Here is a 24,152-nt window from a genome sequence, read left to right as displayed (position 1 = left end):
TATATTTGTTATCCATGGCCTCCTTCCTTTTACAATAATGCTAATGAGTCAGAAGGGCTCTGGGTGGCATTACCAGAAATCCTTCATGCTGCAGCATCACAGGCTGTTACACTGTGCAGTAGCACTCCCACTTCCCACTGTTTGCTAAAACTTTCTGTGCTGCAGTGAGATTACATCAGACAGAGGGAGGGGTAGATGCAGAGGGGGAGACAGTGTAACAGCCTATGTAGCTGCAGCACGGATCGGCTCTGGAAACCAACCCAAGCTCATTATTATAATTTTAAAAGTTGATTTAATGCTTTCAAAAATGCTTTTATGCTGTGCTGACATGTACAGTGTTTGACGGAAATAAATTTAGATGGTAGATTTCTTTTAAAATAAATGCCCTAAATGCCCAAGAACTGTTACTATTTTTTCCCTCTCCTTCCAAAACATTTGAGGGCTTTTTTTTGCAGCCCGTTTAGCATCATTTTGGAGTTTATAATAATAATTGAAAACTTTTATTAACTTTTTTTTGTAGGAAAATGCAATTCTGCACTTTTTATGCCTTTACATTGTTCATGACACAGCACAAAGATGGTAAAGTTTATCTAAATAAAGGATAATCACTGCATTAGAAAGTTCACTATCTTCCAAATTTACTTTGCAGAATAATTCCTGTCGATTTTCAGGATTTCTTTTGGAATTTAAATAGGTCAAGTGCACCTCCTAGTGGATGAAATGTTAATAAGCTATTTTAGACACTTTAATTCCTGATTTTGATGGCAGATTTCCTTTAACACATTTTAGGTACTTTCTGTATAAGTCAGACAACCCCTTTACTGCTGTGGTGACATGTAAAGTGTTGGACTGAAATATTTTTTTTTTTGTGGTATTGAAATTAATTAAGCAACATTCTAATTAATTTGCTTCCAAAAGACAAACATGAGAATGGCAATTACAAAGCTTTTTTTCTTTCCATTTATTGTATCTATATGCTTACAAAAAACTTTATGTGACCTATGTTACCCTATTGGCTAACCCTAAGTCTACATTTACGTGATTGTAGCCAGGTGGGCATAAGTGACCCCTCCTCTCTCCAATGAAAATGATGCTGCATGGACGTAAATATGGCAAAGATAGAGCATGGGCTATCTTTTTATGGCTACGAAATGGAACAGTGAGCACACGTTGTGCTCACCGGACTGTTCCGTGCGGCTATTACCGTCTATGGGGAATGTCCCCCACATGTTCGTCTGAATGTAGCCTTGTAGGTGGTTTCACATGGGCGGGGTTTTTTTTACATCAGTAATTTTTCACTGAACCCATTTTGACTTTTGTACACATACAGATTGGTTTTCCCTTCCTGGCCACAGTGATTTTTTATTGATGCCTTACTGACCTGTTCTATTCCATGGGTTTTTTCAGGCTTTAGTTTTTTTTACTGATCAGTGAAAAAAAAGTGTGAAAAAGCCCATTGAAAAGAAAGGGTCAGTAAGGCAATAAAAAAATCACTGAAGCCAGGAAGAGAAAACCAATCTGTATGTGTCCATAAGCCAAAATGGGTTTAGTAAAAAATCACTGATGTGAAAAAAAAGTCAATGTGAACCCACCCTTACGCCTGGTAATCATTATTCGCTCAACAGGTAACTAATACATAATGTGTATATGTGTCGCCATCGCGATGCTTCCTCCATGGAACACGACTTCGATCACATGATCTGAGGCTTTGGCCCACTTGATCAGACATTTTCACTGGCTAAGGCTACATTCACACGAACGTATGGGGGACGTATATATGGCCGACGTATATACGGCCGATATACGTCCCCCATACACTCCTATGGGCGCACGGCACCCTACGGGAGCGGTACGGTGCAGCACACGTGCGGCACCGTACCGTTCCGTACCCGGGAAAAGATAGGACCTGTCCTATCTTTTCCCGTAATACGGGGCCGTGCGCCATAGGTTGCTATGGAGAGGGGCGGGGGTGAGCTGCGCTCACCTCCTCCTCCTCTCCCCGTACACTGCCGTTGCCCGCTACGGTACGGTACGGGCGGGCAACGGCAGTGTGAATATAGCCTAACAGGTTGTGTCTAACCGGGGAATTTTTCCTCCAATCAACGCAAAATTAACATTTTATGTTATTATTACTTGTCACATAGATGGGAATTTGTGTTTCCAAAATATGTTAAAATATAACCGGTTTAAATAGTTGGCAGCCAAAAATGGATATAAAGGATTATAGCTATTTCTGAAATTATTAATATATTAATTTCCTTACAATGTACAAGAGATGCCTTAAATAAATTGCCTACAAGCAAATGTTCTCCCTTCTTCATGGTGTGTACAACTTCAATCCCTGGAAAGGTTAAGCTTCTGGATTACTATTATGTACTTCTCTGTATTAACCTTGGCATCCATCGCCTCCTCTTGATGGATCTCTTTTGCGTTCTAATCCTAATATTTAAGCTTCAAATCATTTTCCCAATATAGAAACGTTTACATGGGCACCTTATAATATACACCACATATTCACATCCTCACTTGGCGTGTGGGATGGAGGAGTACAGGGCCTCCACATCCAAAGTGGCCAAATATGTTTCATGATGAAAGACTACCCCCATCCAAATGTTTAAGGACATCAGTGGTGACGCAAACGGATGATGGTAAGAGGACGACAAAAGGTAACGCTATTAATATTTGGTCCACATTTATACTGATGTTCTGGGTCAAGCTATTCCTCCCTGATACAATGGGCCTACCTTTTAAACTTATTTTTTATGCATTATGTGTATCCTGTACATACCTGGGCGATTGTACCTTCTCTACAACTTTGATTTTTACGTGTTTGAGTCTGTTTGTAAATGCTTGGCCTTTTCTAGTGAGCCGTCCAATACTTGTTCCTCTGTCTGTTTATTGACAACCTGAACCTTAGTACTGGGAGAAATTTCTCAGATATGAGATAACATAACTGGTATCCTGGCACCATTGGCTCTCTATGGGGTGATCTCATTACTCCGCATCCTGCAGTACAATGCAGTTCCATCCCTGTGCCTTCGTCATCCTAGGCATGGTCACCACTTTACCTGCCCCATCAGTGGCGAATCCATCAGTGACGATGCTGAGTGGCGAGGCTCATCTGTGTGGCTGCGTGATTTTGCACACTGACGCTCTAGATGGGTGGGGCCTACTCTGTATATGCGCTTGGTACCTTACGGGCAAACATCGCTGACATCAATGTGGGTTCACGCCGCCATGTTGTTCTAATGTTATCTGAAATATTTGAAATATATTGTTGGATCGGATGTTATAGAGAGGAGCGCTAGCTGTGTATAGGTAACACAAGAGGTAGCTCAGTGTATTTTTGGGTGATGTTATATCCAAGTGCAACACCCCTGCCACCGTATAGGCAGAGTGGTATTGCGGATGAGGCCCTCCATCTGTTTCTCCTCTGCAGGTGAGTCTGCACAATTCGCCTCAGGGAGAATACAGTCATTGTTAGGCACCAGCAGCTGTAGATCTTGCCTGAACAGGCAAGGGTTAAGTATTGTAAGATTGTCATCCAATGATATTCCTTTATGTAACTGGAGTGTGATTGGAGATGAGCCACCACCTGACCAGGGTTTAACAAAACCCCTGGACAGGAAGGGGCAAGCTCTCACCACATGAGCGACTCTTAGGCCCCACCTCCTGAAAGAGGAGCAGTTCCTAGGCCCGAGCTCTCACCATAGGAGAAGCTCTTGGAATCTAGCTCCTGTCACAGGAGCAGTTTTTTTACCACCAGCTCTCCTAGAGAGCACCAGAGAGACAGTGTGCAGCACACCTTCAGTGCTACACATAGAACAACTGCCCAGGACAAAGCTGCAGCATCCAGTATTGGACACAGCTACATCGCAGCCTGCATCTACTACCAGGCTGGTGAACCAACTCCTGAGGATCACTCTCCATGACCACTCCAGTATTGCGGAATTATCCTGTAATCCGGAATCTCTCCAGTAATCCGGAATCTGTAACAAGATTGTTTGGCCTGTTGCCTGCAGTTGCTTTAATAAAGAACTGCGAGTTATTTTGCACAACATCGCCTCCGTCTGATCCCTGGATACAGCTGTATCACCATCACAGGCTCCCCATCCATTACCCAGGGACATAAATTACAGACACTACTATAGTGCATTAGCCGGCAGACGCGTCCATGCCAGAGCACACTATGATGCGGCAGTGTCACCGCTGATGACATAGTCATCACCGGTGACACTGCCGCATCATAGTGCGCTCTAGTATAGTCATCACCGGCCATGCTCCGGCCGGCTGATCGCGTGGATGCGGAGCATCAGGGAGCTTTGCCAAAAGTGGAGTATGTTTTTATGTGCTTGACAAACGGGCTGGACTGGCTATATACTACTGGGGGCGGGTGGGCTACGTCAGGGGTCATTAAGGGGTTAATCTACACAACTGTCTGAAAACATACATGGTATAATGTAACATGTGGAATATGAAGCAAACTTGTTAGAGAAGGTGAGGCCAAGGCACATCTTTTTTTCCTGCTTGGAACAGGAAGTGTAATAAAAGGTGAAGGATAACTTTCCATTATTTGTTTCCATCATATTCTACTTAACCCTTTAATATATGATCTCTGGTCATGTAGGGGTGTATGGAGAGGGCTCGGTCCATGTGAGGTAGGTGTTGGCAGTATTACACTACTAACAAGTGGCGGTAGATGCCATCTTTAAATGCTGGTTGTTGCCCTCTGATGTCACTGGAGGCACAATGATAGTTAGGAGCCTATTAAAGGATCCCATAGCTGTCATATCTAAAGTGACGTCTGTCTGAGGCTGTAATATAGTAGCGGCATATCTACAAATACAGTTGTATTGCATTATATTTAATAAGTGATCATATTCCCTAAGGTTTCAGTAACAGAGGTAAAAATCTGAAAAAATAAAAAACACCCTAAAAATTCTGGATCACTCCCCTTTCCCTAGCGATTTCGACATTCCTGGTGCTGAACACAGTCAGAGCCTGAATGTCCGAATAGCCACTATTTTGCATAAAAAGTGACAATGAATATGTGAGTCCATCCTGTAAACAATAACACCTCCGTATACTCAACTATGAAAAAGCTACGGTGTCATAATATGGCGTTTGTCTTAATGGTTAGGGATTTTTTTTTTTTAAAGTTACTCTGTATACTGGAATATAAGCCGACTTTACTTATACAAGAATCTATAACAAGACGGTAAAAAAATAAATAAAAAGGATTTCTGGTGTACCCCACAAATCCTCACGGTTAACCGTGATTTAGTTGCACAGTACATAGACGTGCCGCTGCCTGAACTCCCAGGAAGCCGTGGGGAGAAGGAGCAGCTAGAGGCAAGTACAGAGTTTATTACCTTATATAATCGTGTATAAGCAAAGTTTATCAGCACAAAAAATGTGCAGAAAAACCTCACATTGGCGTATACACTAGTTTAAAAAAAAAAAAAAAAAAAAAAAAAAACACACCTTACATACATACCCTCCAGCGCCCCGATGCTCAGCCCCGCTCCCGATTCTCGGCGCGCTCCTCTTCAGTTTTATCTATAGTGCATTAGCCGGCAGAGACGCGTCCATGCCAGAGCACACTATGATGCGGCAGTGTCACCGGTGATGAGCACACTATGATGCGGCAGTGTCACCGGTGATGAGCACACTATGATGCGGCAGTGTCACCGGTGATGAGCACACTATGATGCGGCAGTGTCACCGGTGATGAGCACACTATGATGCGGCAGTGTCACCGCTGACAGTCATCACCGGTGACACTGCCGCATCATAGAGTGCTCTGGCATAGTCATCACCGGCCATGCTCCGGCCGGCTGATCGCGTGGACGCGGAGCATCAGGGAGCTTCGCCAAAAGGGGAGTATGTTTTTATGTGCTTGACAAACGGGCTGGACTGGCTATATACTAACGGGGGGCGGGTGGGCTGGCTATATACTACTGGGGGCGAGCAGGCTTTATACTACTGGGAGGCTGTGACCATTTCCCATCCATGGCTTATTCTCGAGTCAATAGGTTTTCCCAGTTTTTGGCTTATTTTCGGGTCGGCTTATACTTAAGTATCTACGGTATTTCTAAAGGGACGGCTGTGGACATTTTATTAACGAGGGCAGGCTACTGAACCCAAAATCTGCCTTTGGCTATCCTTGTCTGAAACAAATCAGTTATCTTGTGATCAGGAACAAGCAATTACAAACTGGAGCACTTACAAAACACCGGATACCTCAAGTGCAGAAACATTTGAAGATATTCTGACATAACAAGGCCTAAGGATTATCAAAAGTCACAGTAGCCAAAACACTTCTGATTCACTTTGCTTTAATGTTACATTAAAAATCAATATTTTAGGATTCAAGTAAAACATTATCTGAAGGTGCAAATACAAAAGTTATGTTCAGAGCATGTTCCATCACTTTGTTGAGAATAATGTACACTGGTTTTGCAGGGGAGGGCAGGGGGCTGAAAAATCTGTGTTTTCAGGATAAATATAAATGGATAGAAAGTAAAGTGCAAGAGGTCCACAGTGTTGTTCTTCCACAGAATATGGGAGGCCAATGACATCAAAGTAACAGAATAGCCATATTGGGAAGTGCTGAGATACGGCTGAGGTCTATCATACGCACAGGTCTGTAAAAGTTTACATGTCACCAGCTCCTTATCAGTGCTGAATAGTCTATCAGCCGCATTACTGTCCCTGTTCAGCTTCATGCAGATCATTTCCTTAAGTGCTTGTAGACAACAGAGCTTGGGTAGAAGGAGGTCTGTGTATTCTAGAGACTCGGGATTGTGACAGCAGGTTATTAACAGTCAGCTGCTCATGCTCAAAGAGAAGCATAGATCCCGTCCAGCATGGCGAGTGCCTACAGCAGAAAAGTAGCACTTCTTTTCTTGAAGAATTTTGCGTCTCGACAATGGAGCAAATTTCGTTTTTACCGTTTCTTATTTTTAACACTATGATAAAAAAAAAAATGTATATAAGAGCCAAACAAATTCCCACCCGCTGTATAGAGGCAGATTCCTAGACAGTGTTCACAATAATCTGTGTAGAAAATGCATACTGAAGAGGCTTGTTCTCGCTTTTCTTAGGATCAATTGCTGCAGCACCCGCTTCTTGGCTGCTGGTCAGATCCCTGGAGATTTACACCTCGGTTGCGGGCAGCATGGGTTGGATTTTGAGCATCTGATTTCGGCATTTTCTTTGCTGTTTAGGGAAAAAGAGAAGCAATAGATAAATAAAATGTGTCAGTATCATAAAATACATGATAAAACAATGCAGTAAAATTAAATGTACATTCTCTAACCACCCATCGCTGTTAGGATAGTGGATTTGCACTAAATAAGCCAATCTTTTTATGGTTTAAACTACAGCATCTCAGTGAAAACTACCATCCAAACCAAAGCATGGATAAGCCAGGGGACACTTACTCATAGATCCAGTAAGCAGCTCCTAGAGGTTTTTTAAGGGAAACAGGTCCTCTTTATCTTTTGAGTTTATGTTCATGTACATGTGAGTGGACTCATGGCTTGTGGCTTCCGGACACATACAGATTGGTTTTTTGTTCCTGGCTTTAGTGATTTGTCACTGATGTCTTACTGACCCATTCATTTTAATGGGCTTTTTCACACGTTTTTCTCCACTTATCAGTGGTCAATTCAGAACCTGTTCATTTTGTGTTCGCTGACAACATTGGATCAGTGGAAAAAAACTGAAATGTGACAAATCACTGAAGGCAGTTAGAGAAAACCAAATCTACATGTGTCCATAAGCCAGAATGGCTTCAGTAAAAACTAACTAACGTGAAAAACAACACCAATGCGAGTCCACAGTAATGCTGTTGCAGCTCCCCCTGCTCTTCTCCCCATCTCTGCCTGATGTACTCACTTTGGGAGGGGCAAGTGATCCTGAACAGCCTGTGTATCAGCAGAGCCTCTCCGTGCTGCAAACACCCCAGTGAGCCCTTCAGGTTCATTAGTATAAATTTTAAAAGTTGATTTTAGAAGGAAGTAGACCATGGATAACAAATATAAGATTATCAGTCACATTGCCAGGATCTATGAGCAAGTGCCCCTGGTTTATCATGATGGTTGATTTTCTTTAAGAAACAGATTTCTGAGCCTGTCCTGTGGAATCTATAGCGGATTTGTAAATAACAAAGCCTTTTACTATCTACACAAACTTCAACACTTAATAAGTGTCACTTCATGGACTCTGGCACAATTGGAATTTTTTTCCATGCTATAAGTTGGACACCCGGTATACCAATTACACCCTGTGTGGTACCAAGCGGCGTGCTCCACGCCCAGGAAAGTCCACCTGCCCAAAGGAGCATATGCTGACAGCAATGATGATTTGGTGCAGGACAGGTCCAAAGGAAACCCTCCCCGCCTCCCTCCCATTGTGTTAAACAAATCAACCTTGGACATTCTGCTGTTGTCATTGCAGAATAAGGTTATCATACAAGATGTGGATTTAGACTTACAATAATGTTAAGGTAAATGGGATATGTCATCTACATTATACACCAGGAGCCATGGTTTCTATTGTGTACAGCACCTTAGCACCAAACAAGTTTGTTGAGCAGCACTGTGACTGGATTCAATCCAGAGGGGGTGCAGGCTTCAAAAGGATCCGACTCAAGACCTTGTCAGTATATAGTCCTCGATTTAGAAGCAGCACTCTTCTAAATCGAGGACTGTGTACAGCACATTATTCATACCAGACTCCAGGATTTAAAATGGTTACTAATGGGTCTTAGCATCTACTACACTTTCATGTTACATTCAAACAACCTGTCCTCACATGACATAACCATCTCATTTGCCATTTCAAAACATAATAAAATATGCATTGACCGTGCACTTGACATACCGATAGCTAAGAACAACTCATTTACATTCATTGCAGTTTTTGCTGAAGTTTCCATGAATAACAGTCCAGTGTCCTCTGCATACGCCTGAGCTTCCTATTAAAAAAAATAAAACAAAACACCAAAAGATATATTAGTGATGGAAGAGATGAGGACTTGTCAGTAGTGCTCAGCACTCATGGGCCCTGCATCCTTTCCTGCACCGGGTCCTTACGCTGGTAGTATACACCGGCATGAGGAACGGGAGCAGTGTGAGGTGAGGAGCATTTAAAAAAAAAATAATAATAATAATAATAATAATAAAAATGTATTGTAGCGCATCGAGCAGGAGCAACAAGAAAGGTTCATGTTTGATCTGGGGTTTGTTGCATTTTTTTGTCTTGGGGGGGGGGGGGGGGGAGTTGCGGAGAAAGGTTCTCCATTTTATAATGGGTAGACCGCTATTATAATTTTTTTTGTCGTGTCTCTCTAACCATTACATTGTGTAATGAGCGGTGTCTGGTTCTGGTACATCATTGGCACTGCTCTGCAAAAGGGAACAAAGAACTTCTGTTCTCAAGATCTCAGACACACACCCAGCAAAGCCGCCTACCTCAAATTCCACCATCCTCTTTTCTGACAAGTCTGACTTATTGCCAGCCAATGCAATCACAATATTAGGACTGGCTTGTCGCTGCAATTCTTTAACCCATGCTTTTGCCCGGTCAAAGGTTTCCTAGAATAGAAAATGAAAAGGAATTTTAGATGCAAAGTGTAATACCTTGAGGATGTCGGTAATACCGGTAATATTGCTAATATAATACATATACATACAATACATACCATTATTGTAATAAATAAAACTGTCCTCAATCCACAATAAAGAAAAAATTAAGACCATTAAGTAAAATGTGCCCGATGTTAAAAGGAAATCTACCATCAAAATCAAAGCAATATAAATCAGACACTTGCACATAGGTTCAGGCACTGTGACTGTGGTAATCTTCTTCTAATTGTTATCCATGGCCGCCTTTCTTCTAAAATCAACTTTCAGATTCATGCTAACAAGCCAGAAGGGCTCTGCGGGTTGTTATCATAGCCCAGTGATGGCGAACCTTTTAGAGACCGAGTGCCCAAACTACAACCAAAACCCACTTATTTACCATGGAGTGCCAACGTGCCATTTTAAACAGTAACTTATAGCTACCTGTTCTTCCACTTCTTTAATTGTATCGGCCTCTTGAGGCCACCAATACAGTTGAAAGAAGGTGGACAAATTCAGACTATCGTTGTAGCTTCTCTCCAGGGTCTCTCTGTTTAGGCAGAATGGTGGGTCCAGCAGGATGACCTCCAAAGATAATGCAGTTCTATCAAAACCTTCTCACTTTTCAAGCAGTTCCAAACAGTCAATGAAGTGTCGCCTCAAAATAGTGTTTAGCGCAGCATCTCATAAGTTGCCTAGGACTGCAGGAAGAGTTAATGGATTTGGTCCTGTATGGTGAACCCTATCCTGGGATGATGGCCTGAGTGCCCACAGAAAGGGCTCTGAGTGCCACCTCTGGCACCAGTGCCATAGGTTCGCCATCACTGTCATAGCCCCTCCATTCTGTAGCTTCATAGGATGTTATACTGTGCAGAATGGCGATAGTATCTCACCCTCTCCCCGAGCAATTAGCCTGTCCCTGATGCAATCTCCCTTCAGCAGAGGAAGTTTCATCACACAGTGGGTGGGGGAATGCTCTGCACAGTTTAATAGCTTATGAAGCTAAAACACAGGCATAGGTCCAGACTCGTTAGCATAATTTTAAAAGTTGATTTTAAAAGGTAGGGGGCCATGGATAACGAGTGTAATTAGATTACAGTCTCGGTGCCTGGATCTTCGAGTAAGTGCCCCAGTTTAATCACTCATGATTTTGATGGTAGATTTCATGGACAAACCTAAAGTCATATCTTAGACACTGTTCATAGTATCCCACTGTCCCTTTTTCCTCTGCACTCCAAAAGAAAAGAGAATCTTAAATGGTTTTACCGTAGTGTTATTGAAAAGAACAATTACATTCGCTGGGTGTCTCCCGAAATACAAAGTATGTGTATTCTCAGGCCACACCCGCCTCTAAAAATAACCTCAGCTGGTATCACAAAATAACAAGGAGTATTATGAATAAAATCCAGTAACAGCCTAGACGGATGGGCTTTTTCATTAAAAAGAAAAAAAAAAAAAAAAAAAAAAAAACCTAAATGAAGATGTGCAAGATTCTTTAGGCTACATACATATGAACAATGTTTTCTTTAGCGTCATATCCATTATTTTTAAGTATGACGCACTGACACATTCATTTCACAATCATCTTTTTTGGGTTATAGAAACCTCATAGCAGGTCCTATTCCTGCACGTTTTTGCCTTCCTATTGAAGTTAATGGAAACCCTTTACGCAGGTGCCATCTACATGCAGTCTGTATTTGCAGATCATTCCCTATTTAACTCAATCAAGTATTCCTTCAAGGAATTGGGATTTTCAGTTTTTTTGTGGATCTGCAAAAATGAATGACACGGGTTTGCAGTTCTGTGTCCATTGCAGCGAGGAGGGGGATACACTGTATCCTCTACCCCTGCTCCCTCATCTCTCCCTTATGTATTCTCATTGCAGCAGAGGAGGTTTCAGCACCTACACAGTAAGTGTACACTCACAGTAGGTGAAGCTGCAACATGGAGGGGGTCTGGTAAACCTGTTTTCTGTGTGTAACCTCAGGGACTGCAGGATGCTATACTCATAATACGTTACCATGGACATTTAAAGTTAGAAATGTGGTGATGTATGAATTCCTTGTTTTATAGGTATTTGAAAATAAATGTGAATAATTTTTACGCGAATACGGCTTGCAGAGGATATAGTTTTTGTGCAGTTGCGGTGAAGATTGCGGGATTCTTCTCGTTTGCATTGCCGAGATGAGTAGTGTCCATGGAGGTTTCCATTTCCTGTTTTTATGGGGGTCTGGTACTGCCACTTAGAGCTCTTCTGACTCATTAGCATAATTTTAAAATTCCTTTTAGGAGAAAGGAGGCCATGGATAACAAAGAAGTAGATTAATGCAGTCATGGTGCCTGGATCTATGTGTAAGTGTCCCTGGTTTATCATGATGGATTTAGATGGTAGATTCCCTTTAGGTGCCGGCATAACTTTATTACTATCGATATAGTCAAACACACACATTTAACATTCAGTATTCATCTAAAAGACTTAGAACGTCCTCCCTTCACTACCTGTATTTAATTTATTATCTCTTTGCATTCCTGGTAATGAGACAGGATCTGTAGAAAAAATGGTTATGTCTGATGGCTTTTTTCTCTCTTTTCTGTGACTTTGTTTTTTAGTGACTCATCTTCCAGATGTTTGTGCCATTTTTCACTTTTGAGTCTTTTTTCTGTATTTTTGGTCCAGGGCAGGTGCTGAGGAAGGACTGTGTGCACTACTGAAGTACAGTTGCTTAGCTACCCAGGGCATTATATGTGAGAATATGACATGTTTTTATTTTTCTTGAATCTGCTGGCCATTAAAAGCTTTTTTTTTTTAATTTATATATTTTGCATGCACAGGTCCATGAAATGCATTGATTACTTCTAAGGTTGCGGTCACACGTGGCGTCTAGAGATGCTTTGGTTTTTAAATGCATTGCAGAAAAGCACACGTTTTACATGTTATCATGAGTTTGGCTGATTAGAAAGAGTTTCTCTTCCTTGTTGTAGGCATCTGTAAAAATGCTGCAAACACTTCCAGCAGAAGAGAAATGCTTTCAAACCAACCAAAACGTATAGTTACATCTAAAAAGCTCCACAAACGCCACATGTGACTGCACCCTCATATGCCCAAACCGATTACATCCGACCATAGCAGTAAAACCACAGCAAATCCTTACCGGTTTAGTGATGTCAAACACCACAATGGCCGCCTGTGCTCCTCTATAGTACATGGGGGCCAGGCTGTGATATCTTTCCTGTCCAGCAGTGTCCCAGATTTCAAACTTCACCGTCGTATCATCAAGACAGACAGACTGTGCCAGGAAGGCAGCTGGTGACATGGGGAAAGAGGGAACTTGGTTATCTCATGACTTTTATAGGAAAAATTAAGCATAAAACTTTTGTCTCTATTATAAATAAAATACCACTTAGTACAGAACAACATTTATTACTTATCCTGTCCCTATTGGTTTACAGGTTCCGGTGTTCTCTCTTAGCAAGGTAGCGTAGTTATTCCCACTTTATCTCACATCTAGTTACCTTGTTAAGCTTCGGTCTACAAGCAATAAAAAATCATCCTAAAAAATCCAAATATTTGATGCAGCGCTATACTGTAGGTATGCTTAAAGGGGTTTTCCACTTTAATGATATTGACAAGTTATACACAGGATAGTCTCTGGTGCTGGAATAATAACAGTGCTGGAAACCAGGTTACGCAGCTCGGCTCCCGATCACTTGAAAGGGAAAATTGGCTCCAATTCCTGGGCTGGCCACTACACACAGAATAGCGTTGTGCACACAGCTCTATTCTCTGTTATTCCAGTGCAGGAATCTGCTTATTGTCGCACTGTTCTGATATTGTTGGGCTATTTTAAAGGAATATAACTCTGGCTTAGCATAAACTAGGGGCACTTACTCCTAGATTCAGACACTCTGACTGTGGTAATAGTCTTATATTTGTGGCCTCCTTCCTTCTAAAAGCAACTTTTACAATTATGCTAAATGTGCCTGAGGGCCTACCCTAGCCCCTTGGTTATCTGGCTTTACAGACTGTTACACTGTCTCCCCTTGAGCTGCCTCTGCACTTGGGCAGTGAGGAGGAAGTGGAAGCTGGTGTATATAGGTGATCAACATAATTGCATTCTGCATATTGATTAAAAAAAAAAAAAATTTAGTAATACCACTGACAGGTACTTTCCATATACACAGTAGATGGAGGTTGCACAATGCACTAGGCTCTAGCAGTGAACGCGGCCGCCCTTGTCCGCTAGCAGGATCGCTGCCAAGCTTATTTCTGTCTGGAGGCACGTGATGTTTTGTTACAGAGGTGACGTCTGGCCTAAAATTTCCCACGATCCTTTGCAGATGACAAGGTTAAAGGAGTGTTGAAGTGCAGTTAGAGCTGATGATACAGGACATCTACAGCAAGCGGGAAAGAGTCTTTATGGTTCTTGCATGAACTTGCTCTTCAGGTTCTTTTGCAGCATAACTTCAGTTTTTTTGGAGCATTACCGCAATATCCTGGATATACTTCCATTCAAATACACGGTGTGCAATTGTAACCATCAGCATTATATGTGTAGGACTACAAATCCCAGTACATAGACATGCTACATTTTCACAGCTCTGCTTCCACAATAGAGGAAACTGACCCCACACATTGTAGTACAGTACTATCTAATGTATATGGGGACTAAGGGTGTTTTCACACGTTCAGTTTTTCAGATGCAGTTTCAAAGCCAAAAGCAGGTGTAGATCATCGTGGGTGTCAACATATATCAACATACTCTTTTTATGTCACTTCACTTCTGGTTTGGACATCAAAAACTGCATCCACTAAAAAACGGAATGTGTGAACGCACCCCAATGGATTCTCCCTTGAGGCTAGGGTTCTCAAGGTTTGTACATGCTGGATTTCAATAAGTTGCACTTGCTTTAGTGAATATATCACCACTAGAGGAGTCAGGATTGGTTTACTCCCCTGTCCCTGTTGAGAACACTTGCACACTTAGCCAAGATGAGTGTTACATGTATACGGGGGGCCGTGCATGTATATGGGGTGCACATGCACTCTTGTTTAAAAGGGTCATCAGGAAAGTACGGTAATTTTTCAATGGCGACATGAGGGACTAGCCACGCGCTGCTGGCGGGGAAGCCAGGTAATGTTAAATAAACCATTAAAAAAGCAGTAGAATTATTCGGATGCATGAAAAAGGAGGTTTTTTTCGTAATCAACAAATATGAACTATTGGAACCGGTCAACATGAAAAATGTTAAAAGGGAATCTGTCATCAGGATGGTAATTTATACAAGAGGAATCATATTAGATAAAAAGGTCTGTTCCTCCTCACTTTCCAGCTTCCTACACTGCTCGCTCACTGTTTATCCATTGTAAAAGTAGAGACTGGTTATTAGCTCCCTCTCAATAAAAGTCCTGCATAATGTTCTCCCTGCTGCAGGATAAAGATGGCAGAATAGATTACCCTGTGGTGTAAAATATCTGGAAGACATCATAGCAGACAGTCTCCACATACTAGCTCACTGAAAAATGACAGACAAGAGGACAATCTTGTGATCAATGGAGGATACAGATTTTATAAGGGGATCCTCGGCTGCATTATCTGCTCGTGATTACATGTTTTCTTACATGCTGCTCCATTCTATCAGCCTCAATGGTCACACATGCATTAACATCCAAGGCAAGTGATTGACCACCAGACCAGAGGGACACAGCAAGAATTTTATTCACATTTTTTGTTATTCTTTACCAAATTATTATAATTTTTGTAAACAAGAAGGTTGTAAAGACCCACTGCTACCACCTGCTTCTATTCCGGTGCCACTTTTGAGCTAAATTGTATCTTTTTGATCCAATTGATACAAACTCTCCCCATAAAATCCACATAAAAAGAAACTTCTGCAGCTTCCCAATAGATTGAAAATAAAGCCTCTCATAGAATTATAGTCTGAAAGATATTTTTTTTGCCAGCCCCTTAAAAAGGGAAGTTTGATATAAATCTGTCACCTTGAAGCAAAAAAATAAATTACTGCAGAACCAGTTAATGGAAAGATTTATAAATCAAATTTTCCCAACAGATTAAACTCCAAAAAAAATCTCAAAAATGCCCTTCAAGTTTTTCAATAATTTCTGACCCATGTAGAAATTGCTTATTAAGATATAATTGGAAAATCTTTGTGCATAAATAATTTAAATTCTTTCAATATTTTTATGGACAGAAGTAGAGTGAGCTATGTTCAGGGGGTTCTCTTATTATTGTATGATATTTTCTGCCCTTATCAGGTGTATAAACAAATACTAGAAAATCCTATTAATAGAAGGTTCCATCATGTTCTATGGCAGTGACATGGTTTTCTCATTGTCCCTAGTTGTTAAGCCCAAATTGTACGTGGCAGGTCCGTGGTGCACATTTCATACCTGGTCCCCAGTCAAATACAGGAAGGGGATAGAGGAGATGGTGCAGCCCCTACTGAACACCCACAATCCTCATCAGAACTAAGCCTGACCTCAAGAGATGTACAAGAGCAGTAACTAAGTCAATCTTATAAAAGCTACAGATGCTTATTAATAACAACTACACAGGCGTGTAGTAAATACCTCTATAGCAGCGCACAAGATGCTCCTACACTCCACCTATCTCTGTGGCCAAGCCAGTTATTAGGCAGATGGCGACTCATAAAACAGACCAAAAACTTCACACATCTACATCCCGTGTCTGGAACTGAACAGCCAGGGACATCACCCTTTCTTCTTACCTCCAATGGTGGTTTCTTGAAACTCATCAAACTGCCCCTTGACAAATCTCAGCACCAGACTGGATTTTCCCACAGCCATGTCTCCAAGCAGAACCAGTTTGAACTGGCAGATTTTTGTCTGTCCCACTCCGTTAGCCCTTGTACTTCCCCTGCTTGCCATGGTGTCCTCTGCGTCCAGTAAGTCGTCTTCTCCAGTCCTCTGAGGGCTAATGTTTGCTGTTCAGTTACGTGGAATCCAAAGTAACCTTCAGGGAAGAAAAGAAACAAGCGGAGTGTTCACATTAGATTATCCAGAGTACTTGAGAGGGCACAGGTACTGGTATGTTTGGTTAACCTTCTTGAGCAAGAAATAAATAGCAATAGGGCAGAATTTCTTCATGTTACAGTGGCAGGCGGCCAAATAATGTTAAAGGCGCTCAGGCGGGCGCGATTTACAGACATACAGACATTACGGACCATTACTGTCCTAAGGAAAAGAAGTGTTTCCATAATAAAAGCTATTACAGGGGTATGACCCAGCACTTTCCACTGCAGGTCTACAATGTGACCATCCATGTGTGACCAGGGGGGTTCAGCATCTATACAATTCACAGAACAAAGGGACGTCAGAGTCTGCAGGATCACTGCTATATACACAATAGTGCTCTGCTACCTGGTTCTGAAGATCAACCAATTGGGGTAAATGACCCCCCCACCCCCGTACCCCCCGAGCTGTTGAAACACTAAAAACCACATGTACATGTACACCATCATATATGGAACAAATGTGAAAGGGACCAGGCATACACTGGACCTTCAGATTACTAGTGTAAGGATAGGTTTTACATGGCAATGGTTGGATCATAGATTATTCATCGTTGCCAGTTTGATGCAGTGTATTCTCCTTGCACACTGCCTCAGCCAACTACTGCTCAGATGACTGCAGCACGGCCTCATGTGAAGGAACCTGCTGTATTCCCCAGCACAGCCAGGTGGATGGATTATGGTAAATCAGCCAGCCCATTCATTCCCTGATGTTTGGGATTTCCACTAAAAATATTTACTATACCATCATTTTATAAAACTATATTTTAAAAAGCACTGTTCTTCATAGTTGGTTTGCCAATTTTTTTTTTATGTTCCAAGATGGAAATAAGCCAATAGCCATCACTTTCTGCCAATAATTTTGACAAATCTTTTCAGAGAATATAAATAGGTTTTACTTCATAAACATTACCCACATTAAGGCCGCAGTGAAACGTGCCACTAGCCACATCGCATATGAGTTTCCAGTGAAACACATGCGATTGTTAACTAGCTCCCCGATCTCTTGTATTTAAACAATACTGGGCTCTAATACAAAGACATCGGGCTCTGCTTACCAATCGCATTCATTTCCCTGGAAACACGTGGTTGGTCAACGAAAAAATAATCACGCCAGATTTCACTCACTGACCACAGTGTAGAGGACGGGACACGTATGAATAATCGACCGCTGCCATGTGCCCTCGGCCTTACCCAACCTATGCATACTGGAAATTATATTTACTACAGTTAGAGGACTTCAGTTATTTCACCCTGTCTTGTTGCCAGACATATAGAATGCAACTTTTTTAAAGAAGCAAAGATTGTCGAGAAAGAATTCCAGTGTGTGGAGTAGAGCCAGAGCCATCACACACTCTGCAAAATGCAATAGACTTGGTGGCAATTATGGCATTGCACGTTCCAGAACCACTGACTTATAAGGAACATCAATGTAGAAATGCCTCTGGCATCACACTGGGGCAGAAAGCCTGTGTCATCATCAATGTGTAACTACTATCTAGTGCTGAGGTGACAAGTATACAAAGCTAAAAAAAATGTAATTATACCACTAACAATTAATGGAAATCTACCATCAAAATCAATGATAAACCAGGGACACTTACTCATAGATCCAGATACTGTGACTGTGGTAATCATATCTGTTACCCATGGCCTCCTTCCTTCTAAAATAAACTTTACAAATTATGCTAATGAATATGAGCGGCCCCCTATGACCCTCCCCTGCTCCCACAGCACTTGTGCAGCGAGATGAGTGTCCCTGGTTTATTATGCTTGATATTTTGGGCAGACCTAAACACAGCCCACATTATACTGACACCCGAGAAGTCATGTAGTAAGCATCTTCTGATACTCCTCAGCTGGATACAGCCCGGGAGATCATGATCACCACACGTGAACATGTTACTTTTTACATAATGTGACTTGAAGAAATGGAAGCTGTGAGGTTTGGATGAAAACTATTTACAAAATACTGCTGTTACACGTCTGATACAGGTATGTTATAGTCATGAAATACAGTGCTAGCCCTGGGCACTCTTCATCCATTCAGTTGTACACAATACAAGACATAAATGATAAGACATCTGTATTTACAGGATGCAACTGAGAAAAGGAAATCATCGAAATAGATAAAACCTATCTGCTGCCAGTTACAGTGTAGACGTCCTATGTACCCAAGATATTTATCGGCTGCAGAAGAAATACCAGTCATAGCTGTGGCGAGGCGGCTCCATCATGACACATCCATGTGTGAACATAATCCTCTATAAATGTATTCACAAGTGAAGTGGCCTCAAGAGAACAATGTAGATAAGCTGCTGCCTCTGTATGACTGACTGCAAGGGTTACTGCTAGCTTAGACACGGATGACTTCTCTATGGATCCACACAATATGCCATTAATATCTTGTAGATACTCCCTCTCCCAGGGCTGGTTGCCCAATACACAGAACGTATTTCCCATACAAAGGGAAGGTAATAATGACCACTGGGACCAGTGATATCCCCGCAAGCACCCTACTGCTCCATTCAGACAGGAGTCCCCCATATTTTGGTTGCTGGAAATCCCAGCAATTGGACAACTTTCCCCATCATTAGGACAACTTTAAAAAAGTGATGCAGTATTAATCGGATTGAAAAACAATACATAGCCCAAAATGGCAAATAACTAAGAGAAAACAAACTATTTTCTCCATCACCACTGCAGAGACAATGTGTCCCGATATTGTCTGTCTCTGCTGAAGATACATGCAGCACACTGGGCAGTCAATTCTGAGGAAAATCATTCAGACAGGTCATTACAAAAACTACATGGAGGAACCCCTACCATAGCTTTGTATTGAGTTTCCACAGTTTTCAAAGTTAGGAAGTTTACTAAGTTCATGGAAGTAAATCATAATTTAATTGCCATACGCAGCTTACAGGGAACCTGCCATTAAAGGGAACCTGTCATCAGAAATTGACCAAATAAAACATTACCAACATGTTGTCAAGCCGTTGGACAGCTTCTTTCATAACCCAGTTTGGTGGCATCATCCAGAAAATCAACTTTGAAGTTAGACACAAGTTAGATAGTTAGTATAAACACCTCCTACCATGTGATTGACATCATGCACCGGAATCAATTACCAATAATCAATCATGAATCTGATCAATTATGTCCCTCAGTTACAGTAAAAGGGGCAGGGAAGCTTGACTTCAGTGTTAAACTCTCCACCTCCTTGACTTCATAAAACCAATTTACATCTCACTTCAATGTTGATTTTCTGGATGATGCTGCCACACTGGACTATGAAAAAAAACATAATATCAAAGCTGCTCAACAACAGACTTGTGGTGATTTATTAGGTCAACCTCCGATGACAGGTTCCCTTTAATATTTACCCCACTAGACTAGCAGCCCCCTCAGGTAGGGAATGAAAAGTTCTTTCTGGAATTCCCTCTTATGTAAAATCTCACCCACACATAAATAAGAGATAAAAAAACATCTTCTACTCAATCACATGAAAACGAGCAGAGAAGAGTCATCTTTTGACAAAGAATCAAGCTCAGAGGCTGGAGGGGAATCGTTTCTTTAGACACTTATATTGGGTTCAATAAAAGCTAGAATCATGGTTCTCATATCAGATTAGAGAATAGATTTTTCTTTTTCAAAAAAATAAGGTAGTGTTATCTAAAGAACTAGAGATACAGGCAGCTAAAGAAAACAGCAGAAATTGTTTTTTTTACCTGCAGGTCAATTCCATCTATGATTTTTTTACCTGCCCATGTATCTGGTTCTGTAGCTCACAAAATAAAATTTACTTCTTTGAATGTTTATATTGGTATCAGATTAATCTGCTTTTGGTCTCCCCCCTCCAAACCTGACTCTTCTCTGCTCATTTTCACATGCCTTTGTAGGAGATTTTTGTTTAGGTAAATGGGTGAAATATCACATAAAAGGAGGAATTCTAGAAAGACCATTGCATACCCTACCTGAGGGATCCAGTGACCGGTTCCCTTTAATGCTTCAAATCCCCAAATTTCCAAATCTCTGCTTGGCGACAATGAAGGGACATATCTTTACTACTCATCATTGAACACAGGTGCATTCAGAGTGCCCTGGTCCAGAGACCATAATTAGGGTTCCCTGGACAGCATAGCTCCTTTGAAGAGTGCAGGTACTTTTTTCTGCAATGCAAAAATCTATTCAATTAAAAACAAGTAAATACTTTGAAACTTGAGAGCACAAACTATATTAGAAAATTGCAGAATGTAACGCAAGGTCTCCATGGTAGATGGGGGGGGGGGGGGGTGCTAGAGTTGTTTGTCCTGAGGACTGTCCACTGTCACAAGACTGCTGTCCCTAGGTATTAGCTGCACTGCTCTCATGGGTAGACTGGCAGGTCATCACTGCAGCCAAGTAAACAAAAACAAGAACTGGCAAAGGCCTCTGCAGCGTAGAGGTCTATACATCACTTAATACTGTTCATTCCCTTAAGAAAAAATGAACTCAAAAAAACAAATCTTCCAGTGACAGGTGGTATCTGTACACAAAGCATCTATTGTTGGCTCATACTGCTCCCTGTGCCAGCCACCTCCGTGTAACTGAATGGCATTCCCCTGCAGCTAAAGCTACGACACAGACCTCAGGCGGAAGTGTCTAGTAATCCTGGAGGCCATAGTACAAAACATTACACAGGAACAAAGATCTAGGGAAACTATCACTGATCCATACTAAAGGTCAGAGAGAAGAGGACCAGAACATACAAGGGCCGCCTGTGTAGTGGACAACTAGGGCCCAAAGTAATATAGCAACAGCTAATATACACATAGAAACACACTAACTGCCCCGGGGGCAGAGGCCTATAGCAGCAGCAGCAGCACCGGGCATGGGCTCCCTGAGTCACCATAAAAACACACACTGACTGCCCCAGGGCAAAGGCCTATAGCAGCAGTAACGGGCATGGGACCCCTGCCCACTGTGTCACCATAAGAACACACACACTGACTAGCCCGGGGGCAGAGGCCTATAGCAGTACCGGGAATGGGCTCCCTGGGTCACCATAAGAACACACACTGACAGCCCCCGGGGCAGAGGCCTATAGCAGCAGGTCAGGCATGGGACTGCTGCCCACTGTGTCACCATAGAAACACACAATGACTAGCCCGGGGGCAGAGGCCTATAGCAGCACCGGGCATGGGCTCCCTGGGTCACCATAAGAACACACACTGACTGCCCCAGGGGCAGAGGCCTATAGCAGCAGGTCAGGCATGGCACTGCTGCCCACTGTGTCACCATAGAAACACACAATGACTAGCCCGGGGGCAGAGGCCTATAGCAGTACCGGGCATGGGCTCCCTGGGTCACCATAAGAACACACACTGACTGCCCCAGGGGCAGAGGCCTATAGCAGCACCGGGCATGGGACCCCTGAGTCACCATAAGAACACACACTGAATGCCCCAGGGCAAAGGCCTATGGCAGCACCGGGCATGGGCTCCCTGGGTCACCATAAAAACACACACCGACTGCCCCGGGGGCAGAGGCCAATAGCTGCAGCAGCACCGGGCATGGGCTCCCTGCCCACTGTGTCACTGTAAGAGGCAGATGGTCATGATGAGCCCCAGGCAGAGGGGCGCCACCTACAGTGCAGAGCATGTACTGCCGGGCAGCCAGGACCATGGTACAGCGCCAGCACACTGACAGTGGTCACCAATAACCTCCCTGCGCCCATTACCTCAGGGGCAGCACCTGCCTGACTACGCACTGGCACAGAGACTGCAGCAGGGGAGTACACGGCACCGGCTACACCAGGACCGGCGATACTAAGGCTAAACAATGCGGCTCTGTGCGGCGGGCCCCGGGCATGGCGGGCTGGTAGTTACCGGACACAGGAGGGCGGCTGTGCACTGGCCTCTGGGCGCTCCCGCTGCTGTCAGGATGTGTCTGCCGCTCCTGAGGGGGGAGAACATCCTCCGGACACAGGAAGTGGTGGAGGCCGGAGCGCAGGTCACATGACCGGACTGGAGGGGCGGGGCTTACTCCTCATTCTGCTCTATGGAGGGGGAATAAGACAGAGGGTGGACCATGGGGAGCAGGGGAAGGGGGACGTGCAGATAGGAGGGAGAGAGCAGCCTGCACCAGAGAGGGGGGAGTGTAGGGAGCAGCCTGCATCAGAGAGGGGGGAGTGAGGGGAGCAGCCTGCACCAGAGAGGAGGGAGTGTAGGGAGCAGCCTGCACCAGAGAGGGGGGAGTGTAGGGAGCAGCCTGCACCAGAGAGGGAGGAGTGAGGGGAGCAGCCTGCACCAGAGAGGGGGGAGTGTGGGGAGCAGCCTGCACCAGAGAGGGGGGAGTGTGGGGAGCAGCCTGCACCAGAGAGGGGGGAGTGTGGGGAGCATGCTTCACCAGAGATCGGGGAGTGTGGGGAGCATGCTGCACCAGAGCGGGGGGAGTGTGGGGAGCATGCTACACCAGAGATCGGGGAGTGTGGGGAGCATGCTACACCAGAGATCGGGGAGTGTGGGGAGCATGCTACACCAGAGATCGGGGAGTGTGGGGAGCATGCTACACCAGAGATCGGGGAGTGTGGGGAGCATGCTACACCAGAGATCGGGGAGTGTGGGGAGCATGCTGCACCAGAGCGGGGGGAGTGTGGGGAGCATGCTACACCAGAGAGGGGGGAGTGCGGGGAGAAGCCTGCACCAGAGAGGGGGGAGAAGCCTGCACCAGAGAGGGGGGAGTGTGGGGAGCAGCCTGCACCAGAGAAGGGGGAGTGTAAGGAGCAGCCTGCACCAGAGAGGAGGGAGTGCGGGGAGAAGCCTGCACCAGAGAGGGGGGAGTGCGGGGAGAAGCCTGCACCAGAGAGGGGGGAGTGTGGGGAGCAGCCTGCACCAGAGAAGGGGGAGTGTAAGGAGCAGCCTGCACCAGAGAGGAGGGAGTGTAGGGAGCAGCCTGCACCAGAGAGGATGGAGTGTAGGGAGCAGCCTGCACCAGAGAGGAGGGATTGTAGGGAGCAGCCTGCACCAGAGAGGAGGGAGTGTAGGGAGCAGCCTGCACCAGAGAGGAGGGAGTGTAGGGAGCAGCCTGCACCAGAGAGGAGGGAATGTAGGGAGCAGCCTGCACCAGAGAGGAGGGAGTGTAGGGAGCAGCCTGCACCAGAGAGGAGGGAGTGTAGGGAGCAGCCTGCACCAGAGAGGAGGGAGTGTAGGGAGCAGCCTGCACCAGAGAGGAGGGAGTGTAGGGAGCAGCCTGCACCAGAGAGGAGGGAGTGTAGGGAGCAGCCTGCACCAGAGAGGAGGGAGTGTAGGGAGCAGCCTGCACCAGAGAGGAGGGAGTGTAGGGAGCAGCCTGCACCAGAGAGGAGGGAGTGTAGGGAGCAGCCTGCACCAGAGAGGAGGGAGTGTAGGGAGCAGCCTGCACCAGAGAGGAGGGAGTGTAGGGAGCAGCCTGCACCAGAGAGGAGGGAGTGTAGGGAGCAGCCTGCACCAGAGA

General features: G+C 44.0%; 2 protein-coding genes across 5 annotated transcripts in view; one reads left to right on the top strand and one right to left on the bottom strand.

The window, feature by feature from the left end:
- Positions 1-2,467: 2,467 nt before the first annotated feature.
- FTCDNL1 (formiminotransferase cyclodeaminase N-terminal like) overlaps positions 2,468-24,152 on the top strand; it is a 56,083-nt gene continuing 34,398 nt past the window's right edge. The window contains exon 1 of one of the 3 annotated variants that reach the window (XM_072119697.1): positions 2,468-2,666. In XM_072119697.1, coding sequence (XP_071975798.1) covers positions 2,579-2,666 — 88 coding nt within the window. In that variant the 5' untranslated portion in view covers positions 2,468-2,578. The remainder of the gene's footprint in view (positions 2,667-24,152) is intronic. The other 2 variants (XM_072119698.1, XM_072119696.1) reach the window with 2 other exon arrangements.
- On the bottom strand, positions 6,322-22,704 carry LOC140075411 (ras-related protein Rab-5B-like). 2 transcript variants are annotated; one of them, XM_072121258.1, is made up of 7 exons: positions 22,547-22,704; positions 16,377-16,621; positions 12,782-12,933; positions 9,480-9,602; positions 8,890-8,983; positions 7,079-7,221; positions 6,322-6,971 (listed from the first exon to the last, which is right to left on the bottom strand). In XM_072121258.1, the coding sequence occupies exons 2-6, from the start codon at positions 16,534-16,536 to the stop codon at positions 7,109-7,111; spliced, it is 642 nt and encodes a 213-aa protein (XP_071977359.1). In that variant the 5' UTR covers positions 16,537-16,621; positions 22,547-22,704; the 3' UTR covers positions 6,322-6,971; positions 7,079-7,108. The 2 variants fall into 2 exon arrangements, with proteins under 2 accessions (XP_071977359.1, XP_071977358.1); XM_072121257.1 differs by having other exon boundaries at positions 6,322-7,221.

Source organism: Engystomops pustulosus, chromosome 8, assembly GCF_040894005.1.
Source record: "Engystomops pustulosus chromosome 8, aEngPut4.maternal, whole genome shotgun sequence".
Taxonomy (NCBI): Eukaryota; Metazoa; Chordata; class Amphibia; order Anura; family Leptodactylidae; genus Engystomops; species Engystomops pustulosus.
This window is presented reverse-complemented; position numbering and strand designations above follow the sequence as displayed.